A 23,583-nucleotide genomic window follows, 5' to 3' on the forward strand; every position below is an offset into this window, starting at 1 on the left:
TTATTATTATTATTATTATTATTATTTGTCTTCATTCTCACTGACTTGAGATCATCATTGCTGATTACTCATATCTCCAGTCCTATGTTTATCAATTCAAATGGACCATCACTTGATCAGTTCATGCCTCAGAAATATGTGAACACTTGATTTCAAAACCACGTGCTGCAAATGACAGTATATCAAGAGTTTGTGCAAAACGCGGTAGTAAAATTTTTTGTGAAGAATCTAAAGATGCGCGTTGGAGTGTTCTTAAGTAAACCAGTGCAAATAGTTCTAGAGGAAAACTGTAGTGTTGAAAGTAGTTCCAGCTTTTAAAATCTTTTACTAGTGTTATTATTAAGAATTTTATGTGATAAGTGTTCGAACTAAAAGATGTGAATAGCTCCAGAGGAAGAATATATTATTCCAGAGATAGCTAATGGTGATTCTTCAAACAACTTTGTTCAAGTTTTCTAAATATGAGGATAGTTAAAAGTTGCACTTTCGAGTTTCATTGAGCAAACGAACGCAAGTAGCTTCCGGAGAAAACTTTTCAAGGTTAGTTTCACATCTTATATTTTATCGAAGCTTTTCATTGTTATTGTTGTTACTATTATTATTTGTGTTATTATAGATGATAGAACCAGGTCCGTATTCAAGGGGGGTTTAGGGGGACCGGACCCCCCTAAAATTTTGCTGGCCCCCTCTAAATTTTTCACGGTAGTATTGCAAATGAACTATAACATGGTGATGAACTATAATATGGTTGGATCGCCCCCCCTACCTTCAGCCGTCCCCCCTACATTTTTGGGCTGGCTACCGGCCTGGATAGAGTCAAAACAAAAAATTGTTAGTTTTAGGATGAAAGGATTGATCGTTGAAAAATGGCGCATTTTTGTTCTGAGAGGATATCCAATTGTTTTCAAGGTCGGTAGCTGTGATATTTCAATTGCTTAAAACCTTGTCCTCTACCGAAAAGAACCAACTTCTTCAACATTTTTAATCTAAGGTATGAATCTTGTAACTTTAAGCAACACAGAACCTATTAGTGGAGAAAAACATTTCATGTCTTAATGATTTTATAGAGTTAAATTTGGGAACAGTGTTCTTACTTCTAGCTCATCGGGCGCGATTTTTTCCTGTTCTTTCTCACCCTACATCAATTTATATTGTTAATAGTGTGACTTAAGTAAGACGTGTCATCAGAAAGATACATGAAACGCCTTTAGGCTATCAAATAACAATGAATCCTTTATATTTTAATTGAATTAATTACTAGATGCGTTTTATATTGTTCATTAACAAATGCCTTCTATGGCTTTTATGACAATCATAGACGATCACAAAACAGTATATATTCTCTGAAAATTCAGGATTACAGCACTGTCAATCTTATTAACATAGAAATGACTCAAAATTTGGAAAGAATTTTTGAAGGTAATAAAAGTATGGTTAATATAAGTATACCTCCAATTGGCTTGTTGAGAGGACATTTTCATTAAATTGTGTATCCCTGAGGGAGCTGTTCCAGGTTAGGAAGATGAAACTTTGAAAATAAATTTCTAATTGAAAATGAATGAGCGTGTATCCAAGTGTCTTTTTAGAATTTCGGTTTCAATGGGAGAAAAAGAGAATCCCTCTGTTTCTCAATATTTCAGAATGGCATCAAGGTCGTATCTCTTAATCACACAAAAACAGGTGAGATGTTTAAAATATTATATTTGAATAAACAGTTTTAAGCCGTTGATTCCAGCCAGTTTTCTGTCAAGTTACATCCATTAACATGTGTATCATAAGGGGAAGGCGGCTTCAAGAGATATGCCAAAGGTAGAGTATCCCACGAACACATTATATTAGAGAGTTGAAACTTGATATACAACACCTCTTAAAAACGTGAGTTCATGCTCCACCGCCTTTAAAAATTCCACTTTCAGGGTGAAAAAGGGAAACTTTCAATTATTTGTTCAATATATAAAAGTGACATTGATATCCGTGTAATCATCCAGAAAAACTGAGAAACCTTCTATAATGAAGTTTGGAACATGTTTAGTACTCACTATCAAATACTCACACGGGAGGGTACCACAAATTGTCGCTAAAATCTGATTGCCACATAGCACATCTGATAGAGCATAATGAGAAATGAAAATGAGCAAAATTTAAGGTGCTATGACGAGAAGAATGGGAGCTACGGGGCTTCAAAATTTGAATATCCAAAAAATTATATCATGGAATTATATATGTTTAAAGTAAATATCTTGAAAACCGTTAAAGCAATCAAAACAAAAGTTGCACAATATAATGATAACACAAAGCCCTATCGAAAACCATAAACAGTGTGGCCATAGGTGAAGAAGTGTTGCCAACTCAGCATAAAATATTTTGCTTGAAATAGCACTATATACAAGTGAGCACAGATTTGAAATGCACTATTATCACTAAACAAAACCGTGAAGTGTAGTGGTACAGTGTTGCACACAATTGGAGCTACGTGTGCTGAAAATGTACAATGGAAAAGTATATGTGGAAACAGATGGTAATAAAGGAATCTGGGTCTCATACTACGAATTCAGTTCAAATGCATAACACAGATAGCATAACATAGCAAAATGTCAACAGTGTCACAAAATATTGATGCATTTGAAAAACGAAATTGAGTGATGCCATTTTTACATCCTGTGTCAGCTCCGAATCTATGTAGGAGTGTAAAGTGGGATCCGAATCACTATGAAAGAAAAAGATTACAATGAAATGTAAGGTGAAAAGTACAACAAAAATGTCCGAGGCGGGATTGGAAGTCGCGATGCCTAAAATGTTGGTTGTCTAGCCTTCTAAACCACACGGCTATCCTGGATGACAAGAAACGAAATGAGGTAGTAATAAAATAATTATATTTCCAATGTGAATATGGCAATATTACAGTGTACTAACATAATCATGTGGTATGTAGGAGAGGAAGTAAAAGAATATGTCACTTATCACGAAAGACAGTAACCGAGAAAGTACTCTTCCCAAATATTGACAAGATAATCGAGAACCAGTTTACAGAATTAGAAAACACGTGTTTCTTTCCTTGCATGTATCATTTTGTTTTCGCGAGTTGTCTGCTTATTCATCGGGGATTTTGCAGAAGTATAATGCAAAATGTTTCTAGTGCATTTCTTTATTACCCTCTGTTGCCACATATCAGACTTCTCTATAGTATATTTTCATAACATGTAGCTATAATAGTGTGCAACACTGTACAAATGCACTTCACGGTTATGCTTAGTGATAATAGTGCATTTCAAATCTGTGCATACTTGTATATGGTGCTATTTCAAACAAAATATTTGTATGCTGAGTTGGCAACACTTCTTCACCTATGGCAACACTGTTTGAGTTTTTCGATAGGGCATTGTGTTCTCATTATATTGGGCAACTTTTGTTTTAATTGCTTTAACGGTTTTCAAGATATTTACTTTAAACGTATACAATTCCATGATATAATTTTTTGGGTGTTCAAATTTTGAAGCCCCGTAGCTCCTATCCTTCTGGTCCATAGCACCTTAAATTTTGCTCATTTTTATTTCTTATGATGCTCTATCAGATGTGCTGTGTGGCAATCAGATTTTAGCGACAACTTGTGGGACCCTCTCATGTCAGCGAACGCCAGCTGGGAATTTGACCAAGCTTGTACACAACTTAGAGGCAGTTCAACTAAACCCAAATATAACATTTTAAGTGGAAATGCACACGAGGGCAGAAATAATGAGGGTTTGAAACTTAGTATTGGACGTCAATGAGAAACAGAATTTAACATGCACGAAATAAAACTTTTTTGAACGTTTCAACACACGAATACCTGTTCAACAAATTACTCATCCAGGCCGCTCTCCTACTTATTACGCATGACTAAAATGCTCAACTGCACTGTAATAGTTGCTGACCGGATAAAGCTGCTTCAAAATTAGTTTTTTATTCACTTTCAATGCTTAACTTCACTTCAAACCCTCATAATTTAACCCAATGTGTACTTCCACCTTAGATTTTGTGTTTATGCATAGTTGCCCATTCTATAAACCGTGTCCAAATTAGCCAGTGCGCACTAGCTGATCATTTCTTAGTTATTTCGAGCTGTTTTTTTTTTTCATCATGTTACTTTCATTACAATGGATATTATACTCGGGGAAAGGAGGATGTAATCTCAGAGGATTAAACAAGTACTCCAAGCAACGTATCTCATGAACATTTCGACATAGGATGATGAAACTCGACATATAAATTCATTATTAAAATTTTGTGACACATGCTACGCCGCTTTGGGAAATTCCGCCTCTGGGAAAGAAAGCGGGCAATTCCTACAATATATGTAGTTCCAATTTTGTAGATATAAAAGGCCAAAGTGAGAAAATGTTTTAACTGTTTAAAATAAATCTTGAACATAACACTTGGATTGACTGAAGTTTTTATCATTTCGGTTTGATTGAAATGCATATCCTGTGAGGAGGAAGTTTAAATATTTCACAAACAATATTACCAAAACTTCCTCCTTCTATTCGGATTTGAGTCTAGCTTTTAAAGATTCAACCAGTCATTATATTTAAAGGAATTGCTTATTCTATTTCACGATTTTCAGAATATTTTCAAGGATGTTTCGATCCTTTATTAGGGACCTTGATGCACATTTTTGGAAACTAAAATTCCGAAATTTAATTGTGGGTGACAATGGTTCAGCGAAAGATCGCCTTTGATACCCAGATTTGTGACATTGATCTATTTTTAGGTTTGCTCTATACATGATTTTTAGGTTAGTTAGAACACTTCACGGATCACAAGTGAATTCATCTAAATTTTATGAACTCTAATACTGATGGGTTAGTTAGTTGAGAGCTTGACATCCCATTCAGCCAAATGAACTCCCACCGGGAAACGAAAACTGGTCTCCCACACCGAGATCTAAAACTGGAAGTATACTTCGATGTATCACATCATCATCATCATCATCATTTTTAAGTTCATTATAAATATTCCGTTGTCTTCCTTAGTATAAATGTCATAACCATAATATGTTACTTTTCTTTGAAATCTTATACGTATGTTTACAAATGTAATATAAAGTTCCAAGATACATATTGTCAGTCCACTCGGTAAAAATGCTACATCATTGACCACATTCTGCTTAAATACTGGACAATGTTTCTAAAAATATTCAAACTTGTAATATCGTCACACGAATACAATATAACTGTCTTTTCTCTCCTCTTCTCTTTATTCAACAGTTAAGGCATTCATTCCAAAGAATGCCTGAGATAATAGATTTACTTATCTAATCTAATCTACTTAAATGCTATTTGCTTTTTAAAAACACGAAAGCTGTATAGTAAATGACTCCTATTTAAATTATGAATAAACCTGATTATTGATTGTTAAAGATAAGTGACTAAATCAATTTTCATGAAATAAAGATTATTTAAATAGATTTGAAGGACAAATGGGGGAATTAAGCCAAATAACTTCCAGTTCAATTGAAAAAAAAAAACAGAAAATTAATTTCCAATAAAAATAGATGAACTAAAATTATAGAGATGATGCAGATATTCAACACAGTTAATAAAATATTAAAATTGATCACACATTATCTACATATTTTATACTGAACAAGACTAGATTCACGCAATCATAATTAAGTAAACAGTACAATACTTTTCCTCTTTTCGATTATAAGCATTATACGCATTCTAATCCTGTCGCGAATAACAACTCTACTAGGAATATTTTGATTATGTCTACAGTAATAAGGCTTACTTTTGTTGTTCCTGCACTTATCGTGTTGAAATGTGCACTGATCCGCCCACCTTTGAGCAATTTCTTCTAACTCTTTATCCCAATTCTAAAATAAAAATAGAAATAAATACTATAGAAAAGCATTATTCCATGTTACTTCATATCATTAACCTATGCCCAGTTTTGTGATGGGTTTTCCAGGTATATCCTATAATTTGTCAATTTATGTATAGTTATCTTGTTTGTAGATTAACCAAAAGCTTTCATTTACTGGAAAGTGGTATAGTCTTACCTATTTGCAAATTTACAATGATTTACGTAGGACCAAATCCTTCAATGGTCAGATTATCTAAATCTCGGAACGGAAAGATCTCCCACAAAAACGATCAAAATGATGTGAAGATACAGATGTTAAAATTATCGTAACACCCGAAGGACAAATGGAGACAGAACAATCAATAGATGGAATGTAGATTGCAGACAATCCAATGATAAGAATGTCTAAAATCAAGATGGCAAATCGCCCGCATAAACGGCCAAGAGGTTCAAATCATAAAGTGGACAGATCTTCCAAAATTTTAAGTGCTAGAAGTACTACAACCCAGAAAACACTTATTACCTTTGAAAACGTCTAAGGATTCTTAATAAAATTAACAAACAAATTAATTCCTAATTCGGTTTGGGACGTCCAATTGCTGAAGCAGTAAAGAGGCTGCCATTCGAAAGTAGAACACTAAAAGCTAAAATAATCTAATATAATTGCAAAAACTGAACAAAGACTCCAACATACAGGGAAACAAACGTGTTAATTGTAGAATTGTACCTTCAGAATCTTAAATTGTACACGGGATGAATGACTCTGTTAACTCAACAAAATGGCTCTGTATCATCTGAGATGTGTTAATTTTTTGCACGTGCCCGATGAAACTTCCAATCCCTCACACGAATTAAATCTTGCAGATATCAGCCTGAAATACATTATCTCTCATCTAACAGTCTCTCATCCAATTTTTTGTCATCTTACAAGCTGATACTGAAAATGATTATCCATATAAGTATTTAAATACAGCATTAAACGTCATTCTCGCACTATATTTGAAAACGCATGTTCTACAACCGACGGACACATCTTTCATATATGTAACATATACGTCATTATCTTCCACATTTTTTTTCATTTCAGTGCAATATCTGACTTCAGTATCAGCTTTGAGACTTCTACTGGTAGTAATTGGCCTGGGATCGCCCCAAGACAAAATAACCCAACCCGGATTCCTTAACTTAACTTCATGTTTGTGACTATGCCGTTTACACATTACACACTGTTTTATTTTAAATCATAATTTCTCAAAAGTACAACTCACAATTTTACTCAATTTTCGTTTAAAATATCTTCACGGCTTTCTGTTTATACTTCAATCAATTATAGTATCGGTCTACATGTCTAGTTCCGTTGTATGGGCCGATATTTGATTCTAACCTAATGGTTTGCTTTTGTTACGTTTTAACAGTTTTAATTTATCAATTGCATTTGCAAGGGCATCGATCCTGGGGGCAAGGCCCCCCAAAACTCATGTGGGCCCCCTCATTGTATTTGTGAATTTACAATATTTTGCATAATTTGAATGCAATTTGTCTTAAAATCCCCATATATGCATTCTGGATCTGAATGCCCCTCCAAAATTTACAGAGAAATAGGCGCCCTTGTGCATTTGCACCATCTAAAAAATTAATTAAGCAAAAAGTGTGGTAAATTGTGTGCCAACAAGAAAGCGAAACCTCTACTGGTTAGGGTTACGAGAACTATTTACAAAATAACAAAATTATGGTGGAAATAAAATTGATGATTGAGGAATTTTCTCTGAACCTCTAACCCTTTACCTTAAAAAATCTTTGAAAATTCCAGTGCATATGTATCTATTTGATACACGCGATTTTGAGGAAATTGTTCTACCTTTGGTACGTAATTGTGCTTTCAACAAATGAAAGGTTTCAAAGGATTCCTTGACTACTGGAAAATATAGAGTAACACAAGTATTAATATTAATATCTCAATCGCTTATGTCCACTATGCTAGCGGAGATGTTATTACCAAAACACATAACATATAAAAATATGTAGAATTATCACCTTGGACCACATTAAGTAATAGTTTGCATCTACGCCACTCAAAATTTAAGTTTTAGTTTGTGTTAACCCTTTCGTGGGACAATTTTTTTCTACAAGTGATGGGACGATACCTCCTACATGTTATCCAACACACACTCAAAACAATCAAACAAACAAATGAAATATTTTTTCTAGCGCAATTCCCATTTCCATAGTGAAAAAGACTCATAACTAATGGGAATATTCCGTCCCAGTGGAGCAAATAAGAGTGTACTTAGGCTCCTTTGGAGGGAACTCTTCTTTCCATTGCCCACGAAAGGATTAAGGGGCGTGGCAACTATAATTGTATATTTTCTATCTTTCTCTTTTTTCTCTATATTTTACTTTACGTTGCGCTACGCAGATTTTACGCAATTGCGCCCCGTAGCGTTGTTTCTGTTTCCGTTTCCTTCGTCCAATCACTTAGTTCTGTAACAACTTCGTGGTATTATTTTCAAGCTGAACACAGTATCTTTGTGAAATCGATAATACCATTAATGTGTTACTTCCAACACCAGACTCTTAACACATCCGCAACACGCTAAAGTAATAGGAATGCTGGAACCATTAGTATGTGCTAATATTATTTTAATACCATCGTTTCTTATATGTATTTTTGTTTGCTGTAGAAAAAATAAAGAAAGAATACCATTCAATTTGTAGTCAGAAATAAGTTTTAAAGGCAAAGTCCATGCGATAAGCGAAGGGAGCAGAAAGATACCTATAATACCTCTTCTTTCTATTATTTTATTTACATGGTGAAATATTATTTTTATAATGCATTTATTATGTTACTTTTCTGTTTCTTTGTTAAGAGTCAATCTAAGTACAAGCAATTTTATACGAACTAGAGATCTAAACTTTTCTACACATACGTGATTTTGATGACAATACGATAGTTCCACATTATTTTTCCTGTAACTCATCGTTTTACTTGTAAAATTATTGTTTCATGTGCCTAGTGCTTATACAATCCAATCCCTTACAGAAGTATAGTTGCTCAATTCACATCAAGAATTTTGCGATATCACATGTTCAAATCTAATTGCAAAGCTTTTGAATGAATTACCCTAAGACTGTTCTTGCAATAGAAAGAGTGTAAGTTCACACACTGAAATTATGTACTTTTAAGGTAAAGAGTAAATAAGAGTAAAGGAAATAAGAGTAAAGAAATGATTGCAGGATATTGGATAAACACTAAAAATTAAAAAATTAATTACCTTTACAATCTTTTAAAACACTCATTAAAAATATAGCAAAAGAAGAAATCAATAAAATACATTTAATAGGATAAAAGACATTTTGGTGGGTTACAATATAGACTCAAGCCCGTCTCACACGGATTTGAACTAAGTCTTCAATCCAGGTTACAACTTGACAGTGTTGCTTAACTCAAACTTCCATGCAATTTATTTTATCCTGAGGTGATGTAGGGGTCTCAGACGATCCTTAAAACTAGGTAGGTTTTACCAACAGAGCCTCTCGTGGTCGCTGTATTAAACAGACGAAAAACACTTGAAGAATGTGTTACGCACAGGACAATCAACTGTCGTAATGTAAATATTATTGTTTTTCTGAGTTCATCCGAAGATTATGAAATAGCCGTAGCAGCGATATCTGCTCTATTGTCGACACAAAATCCGCCCTCCTTCCCCCCCCCCCCCCCAAAGAAAAACGAGAGAAATTGAGAAAGAGTAAATGGACCAGGGAGTGAATTCTTCGCCGTAATAATGCACGGAAAAGCACCATATTTTCAGTGGTGAATAATGAACTACTTGTAGAAGATCCTTGTTCCTACAATATATATATATATATTGGACTAATCAGAATTCAATACGCTATTGAAATTATTAACTCCGTAAATTCGGCAGCGAGATACGAACATGAGGGAGTCTGTATCAGCTGAAAAAAGGTCTGTAGATCCTTGTATCCACCAGATTGTACAACTGAAAATCAAATGACTTGTCCAAATCTGTAAGTGAGGGCAGTTATCAGGCGCGGAAAGCTAAAATAAAGAGGTGTGTATCCGCTCGGCTCACTACCCACAAAAAATACCCAAATAGCCCATAAAGTAAACTTATACCGCGCCAGGGGCTCCTCTTATGCACTACATCCGGTCTTTTGGTATTGTGCCAGCATTGTAGAACTGTTCCCTAAAATTGCACATAGGTTACACAATACTGATGACAACTTCCATTGTTTCTGTTTCTGGTGCTGGTTTACTTTTGGAGCACCACATCTGAATTTTATGTTTATAAGTGTAGTATTAGTAGTGTAAAATTATTACAAGTGCTTTACAGAAGTTGTATTTTGTTTATAAGTGGAACGCTACTAGTATGAAACCATGACAAATGCTATTGAAACTCGTATCATTGCTAAAATCCATTTGTTTTCACTACCCTCGCTTATGCGGATATCCACCTTCGCTGACACACCCCCTCGCTAACACTCGGACCATCCAGCTTCGGTTAGATAGTATTCATGCTTTTTAGTGGCGACCTAGCGCAGGTTGTTTTGTATTTTTTGGGCTGTAGTTTTTATGCATGCATCCGAACGCTGTATTTATATGCAAATAGTAAAATAATTATAATTTTTCAACTATTGCTTATGATACCCCCTTAAATTTTAACTATGTCATGTGGATACTTTCATGTCGCTCAACACAAATCATTTAGAAAACAATAAGAAGGAAATTAGTGAAGGAATTCTGATTTTTGAACGATTATTTCGAGTGGTGCGCCAAAAGTAAACCTGCACGCTTTTTTAAACGTTACATTTTTTGTATACAAATTGCACAATATATTTAAATCACCTATTTTTATTCTTTTAAAAGATATAATTACATTTGTTCACACCTGTAATGTTCGGGCGGACACTACCTACTTCACTGCATACCTTCTCTAAGGTCTTTATTTTTGCAGTTTTTTTTAAATAATATATATCGTGCTTCACGTTATACAAAAAAATCATATTTTTCATATGACTCTTAATATCTATAATGCTTCTCTTGTCCAGGCAGCATTGTTTTAAAATTACAGGGAGAAATAAAGTTGAGTGTCGTCAGGCGCTACTCTTTTCTGATTGGTAGTTGTATGGATGTCCAGAAGAAAATAGAAACTGCTTCTATTTCTTCCAAGTCAGGATCCAAATAAAGACAGCAGAAAATTTTAACCTGAAGTAAGGGCAAGTTACTTCTCACACGATCGTTAAGTAATGTCGTGAGTTTTGGATCGTGAATCGCAGCCTTACTTCAGTCCCGTCTGAGACAGGCTTAAGGCTAAAAGTATTGGACGTGGGCCTTCAATTTTATAAAACACGATAAATGCTCTTAGCTTTGTTTCTCCATTTTACCCCACAAAAAGAAGAAATATAAATTTAAGTGCAATTATTAGTTTCTGCTTTTAAATGCATTTAAAGTTATTATCATAGAGTTACTAATCTAACCACTAAAGGCACAATTAACGCCAATCTACGTGATTTTAACTACGATCGCGTTGCCAATTGAACAGTCATTTGTTTTCCAGTTGCAGTCACTTGCTATTTGTATCAATATGTAGATGATATTATCAAGTGGGATCCAAACAAGATTTCTGATTAGAACTCACTTAAGTCATATGAATTATTTTAAAAAAACAATATTACTAAAGAATTAAAGAAGCATAATATTTTTCAGCATGATATAATGTAGTTTTCATTACTTTTACAAATTCATTAGGACAACTACCTGAAAGGGGAATAAGTAGAGCTATGCACTTAAGCAGAGTATAAACGATGTAAGGACACAATAAATATTTCAGGCATCTGTACATCTCATACGATACACACCACCTGCATATTAAAACAATCCATTTAAATTTAATATTTTATTTTATTTGTGTTTAATCTTGACAAAACGAATAAATCATACACATTGTGTTTAAGAGAAATATTTTAATATGTTGTGTTGTACTGTGCATATGAGTGTTATGTGTTTTTAAACTAACAACACAGATACATCCAGGAGTGGGATACGCAACCCAATTCTAATAAGCCAAGCCTGTCTAATAACAAATGCAGCTAACTAATAATTACTCCAAATTAACTAGTCTGAAGTTTTTAATAAAATTTTCGTTCAAAGGAAAATTTCAAAAAAGAAATGAGAGAATATATGTGAGTATGTGAGTACACAAAGTAGCAAAAGTTCCTAAATCCATCTCGACATATTTACCAAAAATATTAAAGAAAAATCACAACGTGATAAATTCTATTTGTAATAGACCTAGGTAAGAATAATAACGTAAAGATGGAATGTCATACGTTGCAGTGTCAACGCGAAATAATTCTGTAAATTAAATTTAAAAATTACTTCTACTCAGTAAACGAAATATCCATTAAAAGAGGATCATTTAAAATGTTTTGACTGTTACGCATGTTAATGAGCAAATTACATGGGCAATGAGGATTAATCTCTCTTTGAAATTAAAAATAATGATTTCTATTATGCAGTATAGTTCCCCAAAAAAGTCCTAGATATCAACAATGTTCCAAAAAGTAATTATATCTTATTTAATACATGAATTAGGTCGTGGTAAAAGCCAAATAACACATCGTAATTTAATTATTACGAATACCTAGAAAGAAAATTCCTTAATGCATGCTAAACTGACCAAATCAGTATTTTAGTGACTTGGGAGTCGTTAGAAAATAAAGGTGGGACAGTACTTCATGAAAAAAGGAAGCTTCCGATACAATTGATTGAAAGTTTGATTAATACATACTTCAACGATTTTTAACTTATAAAACTTTGACTGTTAAATATGCATGGTTTTCGAGAAACTCACTATCAGTGGTCATTTAGAATACAAAATTTGGACTTCTGATGTTTCTTGAAATATTTAGCTATTTGAATTTTTTGTGTTAAAACTCTTGACCAAGAAAGAATTATTTCAAAATTTACTTTCTTAGCATGTTGAATCTGTGATGGATTCAGAAGATTTCTGCCGGAAAGGGATCAACATAAACAGGGAATGAAATTAATACTGCAAAATTATTAGTGATCTAGTTGAGCTCGAACTGAGAAATACTCTGTTAAATTTATTTGCTCCGGAGCTAAATTTCCTCCAGAGCCATCCGCTTAAATAATCACTCCTAATAATAATTTCTCCTCCACATGATAGAGTTTGAATAAATGACTGATTCGTAATGGTTTATCAGATTCTAGGGTGACATTCCCTCTTGAATTTTTTTTTATTCTAGTGACAGGTTACTTTAGTAAAATCAAGAATTAATATACTGAAAACATTTCATAAGATACAGCAATGCATTAAAACACTTATGGCACTTTGGATATATTAGTCTTTGGGATCAAGTGGCCAAAACGTTTACCTGTGATTGGATGTGAGTTTAGCGTCTTTGTCAGTATCAAAGTTAAATGAGAAGTTGACCTACAGCTTAGCATGAGACCCAAACCCTATGAGCTGCTACCATGAATCTCCAAAGACACATATGCTAATTGCTACGCGGCTCTACGTTTGGTTATAACTTTGATCCATGCTTTAACGCTTAGAGGTGCAGGTCATTCATAATACACAATGTTATACAAGCATGCTTTAGCCATGCACCAGTGCGCTTGATAAGGCAACGCGTTTACAGTGTCAATTGCATCTCTAGTGCTTAATTTACTCTGATTTTACTGATTTCTTTTTCAAGCCTACTTACAATTAGTTAATTCCTTTACTAAATCGCATTTAGATCATATGTAAATTTAGTATTATTAGAATTCAATTTGATTTTAAATTTTTAAATTATACACATGCAATTTAATTTTCACAAACGAAGAGTTATTCATATTGTAATGTTTGGTAGAGTCAAATGATAGACCGGATGTCTTTTCCCCTTTCACCAAGTTTTATTACAAAATATAATATAATAAATACAAGTGTCCCTAATTCAATATCTCTTCCTCATTGACCAAGTGAAGGGATACTAAATGTTTTGCCGGGTGTCCCTTCCACTCATGCCAGTTTCCAGAACACTTTGGCAGGTTGTAGGTTAGGCTTGGATTATGAGTTTAAGATGGATCCCTAGCCCAGTGCGACATAGGGTAAGGAAGAGGTGCTCCTAGTCCACAGCGACATAGGAAGGTAAAGGTTAGGCGATCAGTTGGTCGACTGAAGCTGGGTCCCTCGGTGGTCCTCCTTTTATTTGTCCTCCTCGGGTCCTTCCGTGAGGTCCGTCTACTTTCAGTGTTCCTCGGTGTCTTCCGGGTTGGCCTGTTGTCTGCTAGGTTCTTCGTAATCATTAGCACGTGTTGAGCTGACACGTGCGTCTGTTGTGATGTGGAGATCCTTGCAATATATAGTATATTTGAGAAGAAACCAATTCGTGGAAAGTTATATTTACCGAAATCTGATTGGTAGGTCACATTCACTTGAACTGTACTATTTTGTCGAACAAAACCTTAAATAAACTAAACGAGTCTCTACATTAAAAACATTGTGATCAATAATCTATCATATTAGATTTGTAGTTGTAGGAATGTTTCCTTAGACGATTTTGGTTTACTGAATATATATATATATATATATATATATATATATATATATATATATATATATATATATATATATATATATATATATATATATATAATATACAATAAGTTTGGGTGATTCCGGAAAGTCGCTGAATCCGGACATCCTAAACTTACGATAATACTGTTCTTCTCATATATAATGTGGAGACTTGTTATGACGCCTATTTGAGGCAGCGTTCCTTCCTACACTTCAGTGTTTAGTAACAAGTGCAAAGACTCTTACACGTAGTTTCGACGGTGGAGGAAAGAAGAAGAAACAGGTAAATTCATACACGTTTTTTGACCTGATGTAACATTTTGGTGCAGGGATGCAAATAAGCAACAAAATTTTACTAGCCCAAGAGGAAAAACTACTAGCTTACATCCCATAATAGAAATCATTTACTTACCTTCGGTATGATATTAAATACTCGCCCGCACCGATGAACCACTCTCCCCGGACGAGTGGGCGAGCGGTTATTTGCATCTCTGTTTTAGTGGAATATGTTAAGGTTTTACACAAAAGTGGTTGTTAGCAAATAGTAAAGTGAGACATATATCGAAGCGAAGACCCTACTTTACTTGCTGCATATTGAAAGAAGTCCATTACTTTCCGCGCGCCTGCTCAACGCGTGCACAAGTTTATAGTGCTCAAAACGGGCGAATTCAGATGTTTAGTGAAGGGTGAATTCGGACACGTTTATTACGTTAAGGTAAATCCGGACAATGTAATTAATGAACTCAGAGGATTCAGAATATTCTCTCTTCTATCGCTTTTCATTTTATGAGTGTGAAATACTACGTGAAGTCCATTGCTTATATCTAGCGTCTATTCATTTTTGCCATAAATGGACTCCGACGGATCACCAGAAAAAGCTATAAAATTATCCTAGGATCTACCATCACAACTAAATTACAAAATGCTAATCATAAGGTGCTCAGAAATCCTACACTACCGAATGGCTACAAGATCTGGTATATTCCCATTTGATCCGCAACTAATTCGGGAACATAAATTTCTTTTGTCAAATGAACATGATCCTTCAGCTGGGAACAATTCGTCTTCTGCGTTGTCAGACACATCCCCAAACACGTCTCAATCGCCTTCAGAGTCCTCAATTAAAGAGTTCCTATCTTTTCCTACTGTTGCTTCTCGCAAACCTGCATCCCAAAGGTCAGGCGTTGCTAAAAGATTAAGTATCACGAAACGCTGTTTGGTTCAAACTGTCTCCTCAAACACAATCGAGGGTATGAATGAAAACAACTGTGGATTTCGTGAGACGAATTATTATACACCATCATGAAGCAAATAAAATTTCTGGTTGTCCTATACTGTGTATAAGAGCTGGAGTCATGAAAAATGTGTAGGAGGCAATAAGGGACAATATTTTGTCTGTGCACGATGTATCTGAATTATGACTAGTGCTTCACAAAACTGGCATACGTCATTAAGCTTTAGACCAATTGCAATTAGAAAGCTTTAGACCAATTGCAATTCTATCCCCATTTGCAAAAATTTATGAATATATAATACATAATCGTTTACTTAATCATGTTAGATCCAGTATATCTGTATACCAACATGGATTTCTCAAGAATAGATCCACTTCAACTAATTTGACAATTATAACAAACTTTATATCCTCAGAACTAGACAAAGGTGAACAGGTGGAAGTAATCTATACACTCTTTCAGAAGGCGTTCGATTTAGTTAACCACGACATTTTGCTTGAAAAACTAGCTCTTATGAATCTTTCTAAGCAAGCATTAGTACTTTTCACATCATACTTACGTGATCGTAAACAATCTGTAGCTTACAAAGGTCATATCTCCAACAATTTTAATGCTACATCGTGAGTACCGCAAGGATCAAACCTTGGACCTTTGTTATTCCTCATCACTATCAATGACGTAACTAAGCACATCAAGAAATCGCATACTTTACTCTTTGCAGATGACTTAAAATTATATACTCAAATTAAATCACTTGAAGACTGTAAAAACCTCCAGGAAGACTTGGAAAATGTAAAACACTGGTGCCACTCGAATAAATTCAGTCTAAACATAACTAAATGTAAAGCTATTACATTTATTAGAAAAGGAAAATACATAAATTATGATTATACTATTGACGGTATAAATCTTTGTAGGCCGGAAACTCTTAAAGACCTTGGTGTTACCTTCGACCCAAAACTGACTTTCGTAAATCACATTGAAACTATTGCAAACAATGCTTATAAGAGTCTTGGATTTGTTTGTCGTGTAAGTAGAGACTTCCGTAGCCACATGACAATTTTGAAACTATATTATTCGTATATCAGATCCCAACTGGAACACACTTCTGTTATTTGGACTCCTCATAATGGAAAATATATCCAAATGATTGAAAGAGTGCAGTGCAAATTTTTGAGATTACTAATGTATAAAAAAACTGGAATGTACCCAGCATACATATCATACCCAGAACTAACAAACAATTTCAATATACCGACATTAGAGCAACGTAGGTATGTTAATGATTTAGTTTTTTACATAAAATAATAAATAATAAAATTGATTGCATAGAACTAAGTTCTAATATATTTCTGCATGTTCCGACGTCTAGAACGAGGTTAAGCAATAGTAGTACCATGTACTGTAAGAAAGCATGCACTGACATCCTGTATAAATCCCCTTTATGGAGAATGAGCTCTCACTACAATAATATTGAAGAAAAGTGTGAAATGATAGACATATTCAATATGCCTGAAAAAATGTTTAGGAATATAATTTGTAGTATGGTGAGCTGAGTTAATTAATGAAACAATAAAAATTTCTGTATGTTTTTCTTCTGTAAAAATAATGATATTTTACCATATATGTAAACAAACACTGTAAATGGGCAGGACGCCTAGTCTCAGTGTATACATATTATGCATTTTACTAATAATCTAGTTGTTACTAGCAAAAAACAGTAGTACAATGTAGTTCTAATGGAACCAGATGTGATTACTATGTTTAATGATTAAATGGTATAGTGATAGTTACACTACTGTGCATTGAGCTTTCAATTCCACCATCAATTAGTATAGAAATTGCTATGTTAGTAATTTGTATGTATTTATCATGTACTTGTATTTAAATTCTGTACTTATCATGTTAGAATGTTAATGTAGCAAGATACTAAGCTAAAATTTATCTATGATATATATATATATTCCTTGAAACTTCAGTGTCCGGAACCGCCAACCTACTGTCCGGATTCACCCTTTCAAATTTGTAAATCAAAGATCTTGTCAGTTTTCAGAAAATTACTTTTCATTTCTTAACATGCCAATCAAGGAAAACTGTTTCAGTTGTACACCCAACCACAAAAGTATCTCCTCCCCCCTCTAAGTGTTCTAATTCCATTACTTGGGGTCCAGGTAATTTGCAGTTGTGAACACGCCTAGACAGATGCAACCCAAATTACACGTGACTTTTCTCCGCACTGACAGCAGTTGGTAGTCCTGATCCAGGTGTTTCTCCAGGTAAAATTGTAAAGTAGGTGACTAACGAAACAGTTTTCCATTCTAAGATGAATCTCTATGGTTCGGATCGTGTTTTCCAAAGAACTCCATACATGAATCTCAATATTGGTATGTATCTAATGTATTATTTCTTTATATACCGTATGTTTAGAGAAATAAAAATACTGACCACGCATGAAACAAGAAATGCTTGAAAGTAGCTGAAAATAACAAATATGGAACAACTGCTGGAAATAAGTTAGTAAATGATTGCCTTCATTGAGAGACCTTCTCTAATTCTCCTCATTCCTACATCTTTTTCTTTCTGGAGAAAAGAAGATCTTGCTTGTAAATTGAGTATCTATTGAAATTGAAACATTTGAAAAAGTTAGGACCTGACCGGGATTTGAACCCGGGTCCGCCGAAGAGAAATTCAATGCGCTAACCACTTACCTACCGTGTCATTTCATCTTCCATCTCAACTATTAGCTTGTTAAAAGCATTGCATGTAAGACTATACACAAAATACTCGTATACGCAGATGTTCCGTACGAGCGTCACAATGACTTAGACAATGAGGAAAATATCACGAAACGTTCTTCAAGATGAGGTTACCTCATCCTTTTTAACTGGCCCCGATTTACATTACTGCAGTTCTTCCTCAGCGTAACTTCTAATTTCTGAAAAAGAAAAGCCAGCGGACATTATTTTCGCATTCTTTGAATTGCTCAACACGTGCACAAATAGTGTGTGCTATGTTTATATAACATAACTACTAGTTTATTTTCTTACCTTTGCATGAAGAATTGATGGCAAAGCGTGAAAGCAGAGAACTGATATTTCAGTAACATGGGTTCGAATCCCGGCGTGACATTCATTTTTTTCTTTATTGGAAGTTATTGTTTACGTAATTCTTATTATTATTAGTAGTAGTAGTAGAGTAGTAGTAGTATGCGTATAATTTTATGAATTTCGATGGTAACTGTCGCCGAATATTAGAAAGTGAATATAGGAGAACTAGAAATAAAGTAAATAGAGGCGAGTAATTTTATTATAAAATTATATGGAGAACGCATTTTATCTTATCCCAAACGGTTATCGTCGAATATACACGGTTAAAGCAGCACTCTGCTGGTCAAATTAAAAAGACTCAACGATTTAATCCTCTATAAGGGACGTTGCTTATGTGAGTGTCACAATAACTTGCTCGAGATTTCTTTCTTTAAACCAGAAAAACTTATATAGACGTACCTCAATGAGGAAAATATGACGAAACGTTCTTTAAGTTAAGGCTACGTCATAGTTTTCAGCGATTGTCTCGTTTTACATTACAATTTTTTTAAGTATGGGCACGAATCGAGCTAAAAATCGACTTGACTCGAAACTCGAAGCCAATTCAAGTCGAGTTTCGATTCGAGTCAAAGGTAATTTTCTCGAGTCGAGTTTCAAGTCGAGTCACTGCTCTGAGGTCGAGTTTCAGTCGAGTTGAGTTTGATAAATGGCTCGCTCGTTTAGCTCGTTTTGGAATCATTACCTGATTAAACTGGAAAGCGAAAGCTACGAGAAATGTAACCAGTAATGTGGAATATTTTGTGTTGCTCATCACATGGGACATTGCTCGCATCTCTTCTCTTCCCGATTCACAAGACGACAATGGATATTTATAACGAGACAGCCTCAAAGAAAAAAATGTCGTAAGCACTAACATAAGTATATACTGTATTTCTTACCACCATGGCTAAGACCTGCACGGTCGAAGATTTGAGCCGAAGCAGCCCGGGTAGTGATGTTATTCGACTCAGCTCGGTTCAACTGAGCGAACACCTCGAACCGATTCGGTTGAGATGAGGCACCTACTCGGCTCATGTGAGCCATCGGCTTGAGCCAGCTTGGTTGGGGTAAGCCATCAGCTCGGTTTGGTTCGGCTGGAGCCGGCTTGGGTTAGTAAGCTACTGACTCGGCTCGATAGGGAATGAGCTGTGAGCCGATCCGTTCGAACTGTTGAGAACCCTAAACCCGGGTCAAGCAGTTTTGAACAAGTTTAGCCGGTGCCCTCTAATTTGTAGCGATTTTTCGTTTGAGCCCAGATGCTTGCTTCTCCGGAACTCAAATCCAGAACCTGGTGAACGATGTCCTTGCCTTTTAGACTTAACGACTACCGAGGTCAGCAGTCAACTAGTCTTTAGTATACAGATATACCTCTCTTTCATGTTTATACATGGTGTTATATAATAATAATAATAATAATAATAATAATAATAATAATAATAATAATAATAATAATAATAAGAAGAAGAAGAAGAAGAAGAAGAAGAAGAAGAAGAAGTAGTACTAGTAGCATCATTGATAATAATTATATTGTTTATGTAGGATACTTGAAGAAAGTACTTGAAACTACACACAGCATTTGGTTCGATTTTCCTCGTTTTGACTCGACTCGAATCGAAACTCGAGTAAATTAGAGTCGAGTTGGAGGAAATTTTTCGAGTCGAGCTCAAAGATGTCTGCTTCGAGTCGAGTCGAGTCGAGTCGAGTTTGAGTGAAAATTCGCTCAAACTCGCTCGTGCCCATCCCTACAATTCTTCTTTACCTTCTGGTTTCTAAAGAAGAAAAGACGATAGAAATTATTTTCACATTTTTTGAATTATATCAACACCTGTAATAATAGTGTGTGCTATGATTATCTAACATAACTACTAGTTTATTTTCTTATCTTTGTCTGAGGAATTAATGGCAAAGTGTGAGGGCAGAGAGCTGCCATTACAGTGACGCGGGGTTGAATCCCGGCGTGGCATTTATTATTATTTTTTGATTGGAAGGTATTGTTTACGTAATTGATATTGTAATTATGTTATTCCTTTATTATTATTATTATTATTATTATTATTATTATTATTATTATTATTATTATTATTATTATTATTATTATTATTATTATTATTGCAAATTCGAGACTTGGCGATATATTCTATATTTTGTGAATTTTCTGATTGGATTTCACGTCTTTTTGGTGAATAATCAATACACTCCATTGAAGGGGACTTGGCGGAGGGAAATATCATCCTGTTCCTTTTTATTTGTTTACTTGCATGATACACCAAGCCTGGATACTACATTTCGCCTTTTCATATCTACGGGAAGTACCCTAAAGGTTTTGATGACCATAACAGTGATTAAGTGATGAGATCAATGAACTTTGCGTATTAACAACATTTAAAGTATCAGGTTGTCGGAAAAGTCACGACGTATTTCGGTAAAGTATGACAAATGATGATTTGTGGATATACTGAAGTTATTCGGATCATGCAATAGTTATATCATGAATAGATGGTGAGCGTTTTGTGTATTAATATTGTTCTTTGTTTGTTTGGTTTTACAGATTTGACAATACATAGAAGATAGAAGACCAAAAATGTTCTCATATTTTATTGTTTTACTAAAGGCAAGGAAGAACACGTGAATAGTGTTTGTGCTTTTTACTCTCCTCAATGTCTATGTGTTTTCGTCCCTGCTCTTAAAGAGTTACTCGAAAAACTGTAAAAGGGACATTCCATGTCAAATCAACAAGTCAACAGACTTCACCATCTCAGATTTTTGTAAAAAAAAAAAAAAAAAAAAAAAAAATGCACAACTATATTGCAGTGGGAGATCAAAAAATTCCAAGTATTGCTTCTCCTGCTGAAAGTCTCCCCATACAGGGTGTTCAAATATGTCAAAAAGGGCATTTTTCAGTTACAGTGATTATTAAAAAATTGTCATAAAATGGTTAATATGTGCACTAGAGACGTGGAACAAACACCATTAGAAAGCTTAAACATGGTTCTACAGGTTTTATTATATTGAAATAACCTGTAATATAAAAAGTAACAGTTGAAATATTCAAATTAAAATGTGAATTTTGAATTTCGCATAGAAACCCCATGTAGTAAACGTGGCCAACACCTAGTGGCCCACTTGCCGATAAATGTCGATCGTCGCTATAGCGACGCGTCGAAGGACTGCGTCGCGTCGAAAGAAGGGTTTCATCGAGTCAAAAGAGATATCTAGAGTCGGGGTATTGAAGTTACCACTGCATAGCAGCGAGGACTTCCTTTTGGTCCGCGCTTCTTTGATCTGTCGCGGAGAATCGCGAAGGGACCAACACGAACTATCGTGAGTCATGTGCATGCGGTTATTATTATATATTGTTTTTCCTGACAAATTGTTCCTAAAGTGAACTACGGGTGTCAAGAATAACCCCTGGCTCTACATCATGAAGTGAAAAATCTCGAGATGAGTGCATATAATTGTATGAATTTAGATGACAACTGTAGCCGATCATTTGAAAGTGAATATGAGAGAACCATGAACTAAAGTAAATAGACGCGCATCATTTTGTTATAAAATCACATGGCGAACTGACTTTATCTGATCTCAAACGGTTATCGTCGAATATACATGGTTTCAGGAGCACTCTGATTAAACAAATTAAAAATACCTCAAGGATTTATGCCTCTACAAGCGACTTTTTCTTCATCGCCTCAGTGGCCGTGGTTCCCGCCCACCCTGGGACACTTTTTTTTAACTTTTTAACTGTTTTTCAGACTCTTTTTAATGTAAATAAATTACTTATATAGGCGATTTGACATATTTTGGGGGAGTAATTTTGTGGTTCATTGGCGTTTAGCCGCGTCTCTGCCGCTCTTAGGCCGCTGTGGTATATTCTAATTTTTAAAACGGAAGAGGGGCCTCTGTGGATCGTCGCTGCGGGGCCGCCAACTTTTGGCGAGATGTCTCTAGTTGCCCATCGGTGGTCCATCGACGCCTACGGCATGAATTACGGACTAACGTGAATCCAAACCACATGATCTCCCGCAGGGAATCGAACTCGGCTGTATTTCTTCTTTCTCAACTTGTTTCTCAATTAATTTCTATCGTTTTCGATAATTTTATAAACTAACCCACTATCTATTTACCATATGTAGAAAGTGCACCCCTTCCCATAAAGCGGAATATTAAAAAATGCTAGGAGACGTTCTGTTCATTTTCAATAAAGAGTTAATATACTGAATTTCAGCTCCGTAAGTTGTGAGATACTGATTTTTTTTTCGGAAATATTCGGATCCCCACTATCACTTAGGATATTATTATAATGAACGCAACAGGATAACATGACAGTTTGCATTAAGGCCTAACTATGTCGAGTGTTGCAAAACAAGTGTTACAACTCTTGAGATGTGACGCCTGCCACTAAGAGAAGAAAAAAGTTTTCTTGAACTTTCGGCTATCAGACATAGTTTCAGATCTACAAGCTGCTGAAAGCGTGAGATAATGAATTTCGGACTCCAATAGTTCGGAAACTATCCAACGTAAAGAGGGAGGATAAAAAACTCACTGAAGAAGTCATACCTGCTGAATTGAATTCTGCCTGCTTCACAATCCTATCATGCACGCGCAAGGGATTCCCCAAAGGAAAGTAGGGAGTCCCGGATTATCTGCAAAATGAAAATTGGTCTAAATGGATACGAATTGATATGGTTTCTACCAGGTAACAATTATTCGTTTGTATTAAGTAGATCTGGAACAAATACAAAATGGCGGACACCTTCATGTCCGTTGTGTGTGGTTGCATAATCGCCAGGTACGGAATCCTGGGCAATAGTGACG

The 23,583-nt window shown here is 35.0% G+C and overlaps 1 protein-coding gene across 2 annotated transcripts in view; it reads right to left on the reverse strand.

Moving 5' to 3' along the window:
• The window catches only part of LOC145686300 (venom allergen 5-like), a 227,803-nt gene that overhangs the window by 101,743 nt on the left and 102,477 nt on the right, over positions 1-23,583 (reverse strand). For both annotated transcript variants that reach the window (XM_081759444.1, XM_081759445.1), the window contains exon 4: positions 5,770-5,854. In XM_081759444.1, the coding sequence (XP_081615570.1) occupies positions 5,770-5,854 (85 nt within the window). The remainder of the gene's footprint in view (positions 1-5,769; positions 5,855-23,583) is intronic.

The sequence above is a fragment of the Thermobia domestica genome, chromosome 5 (genome assembly GCF_964235325.1).
Source record: "Thermobia domestica chromosome 5, izTheDome1.hap1.1, whole genome shotgun sequence".
Classification (NCBI taxonomy): Eukaryota; Metazoa; Arthropoda; class Insecta; order Zygentoma; family Lepismatidae; genus Thermobia; species Thermobia domestica.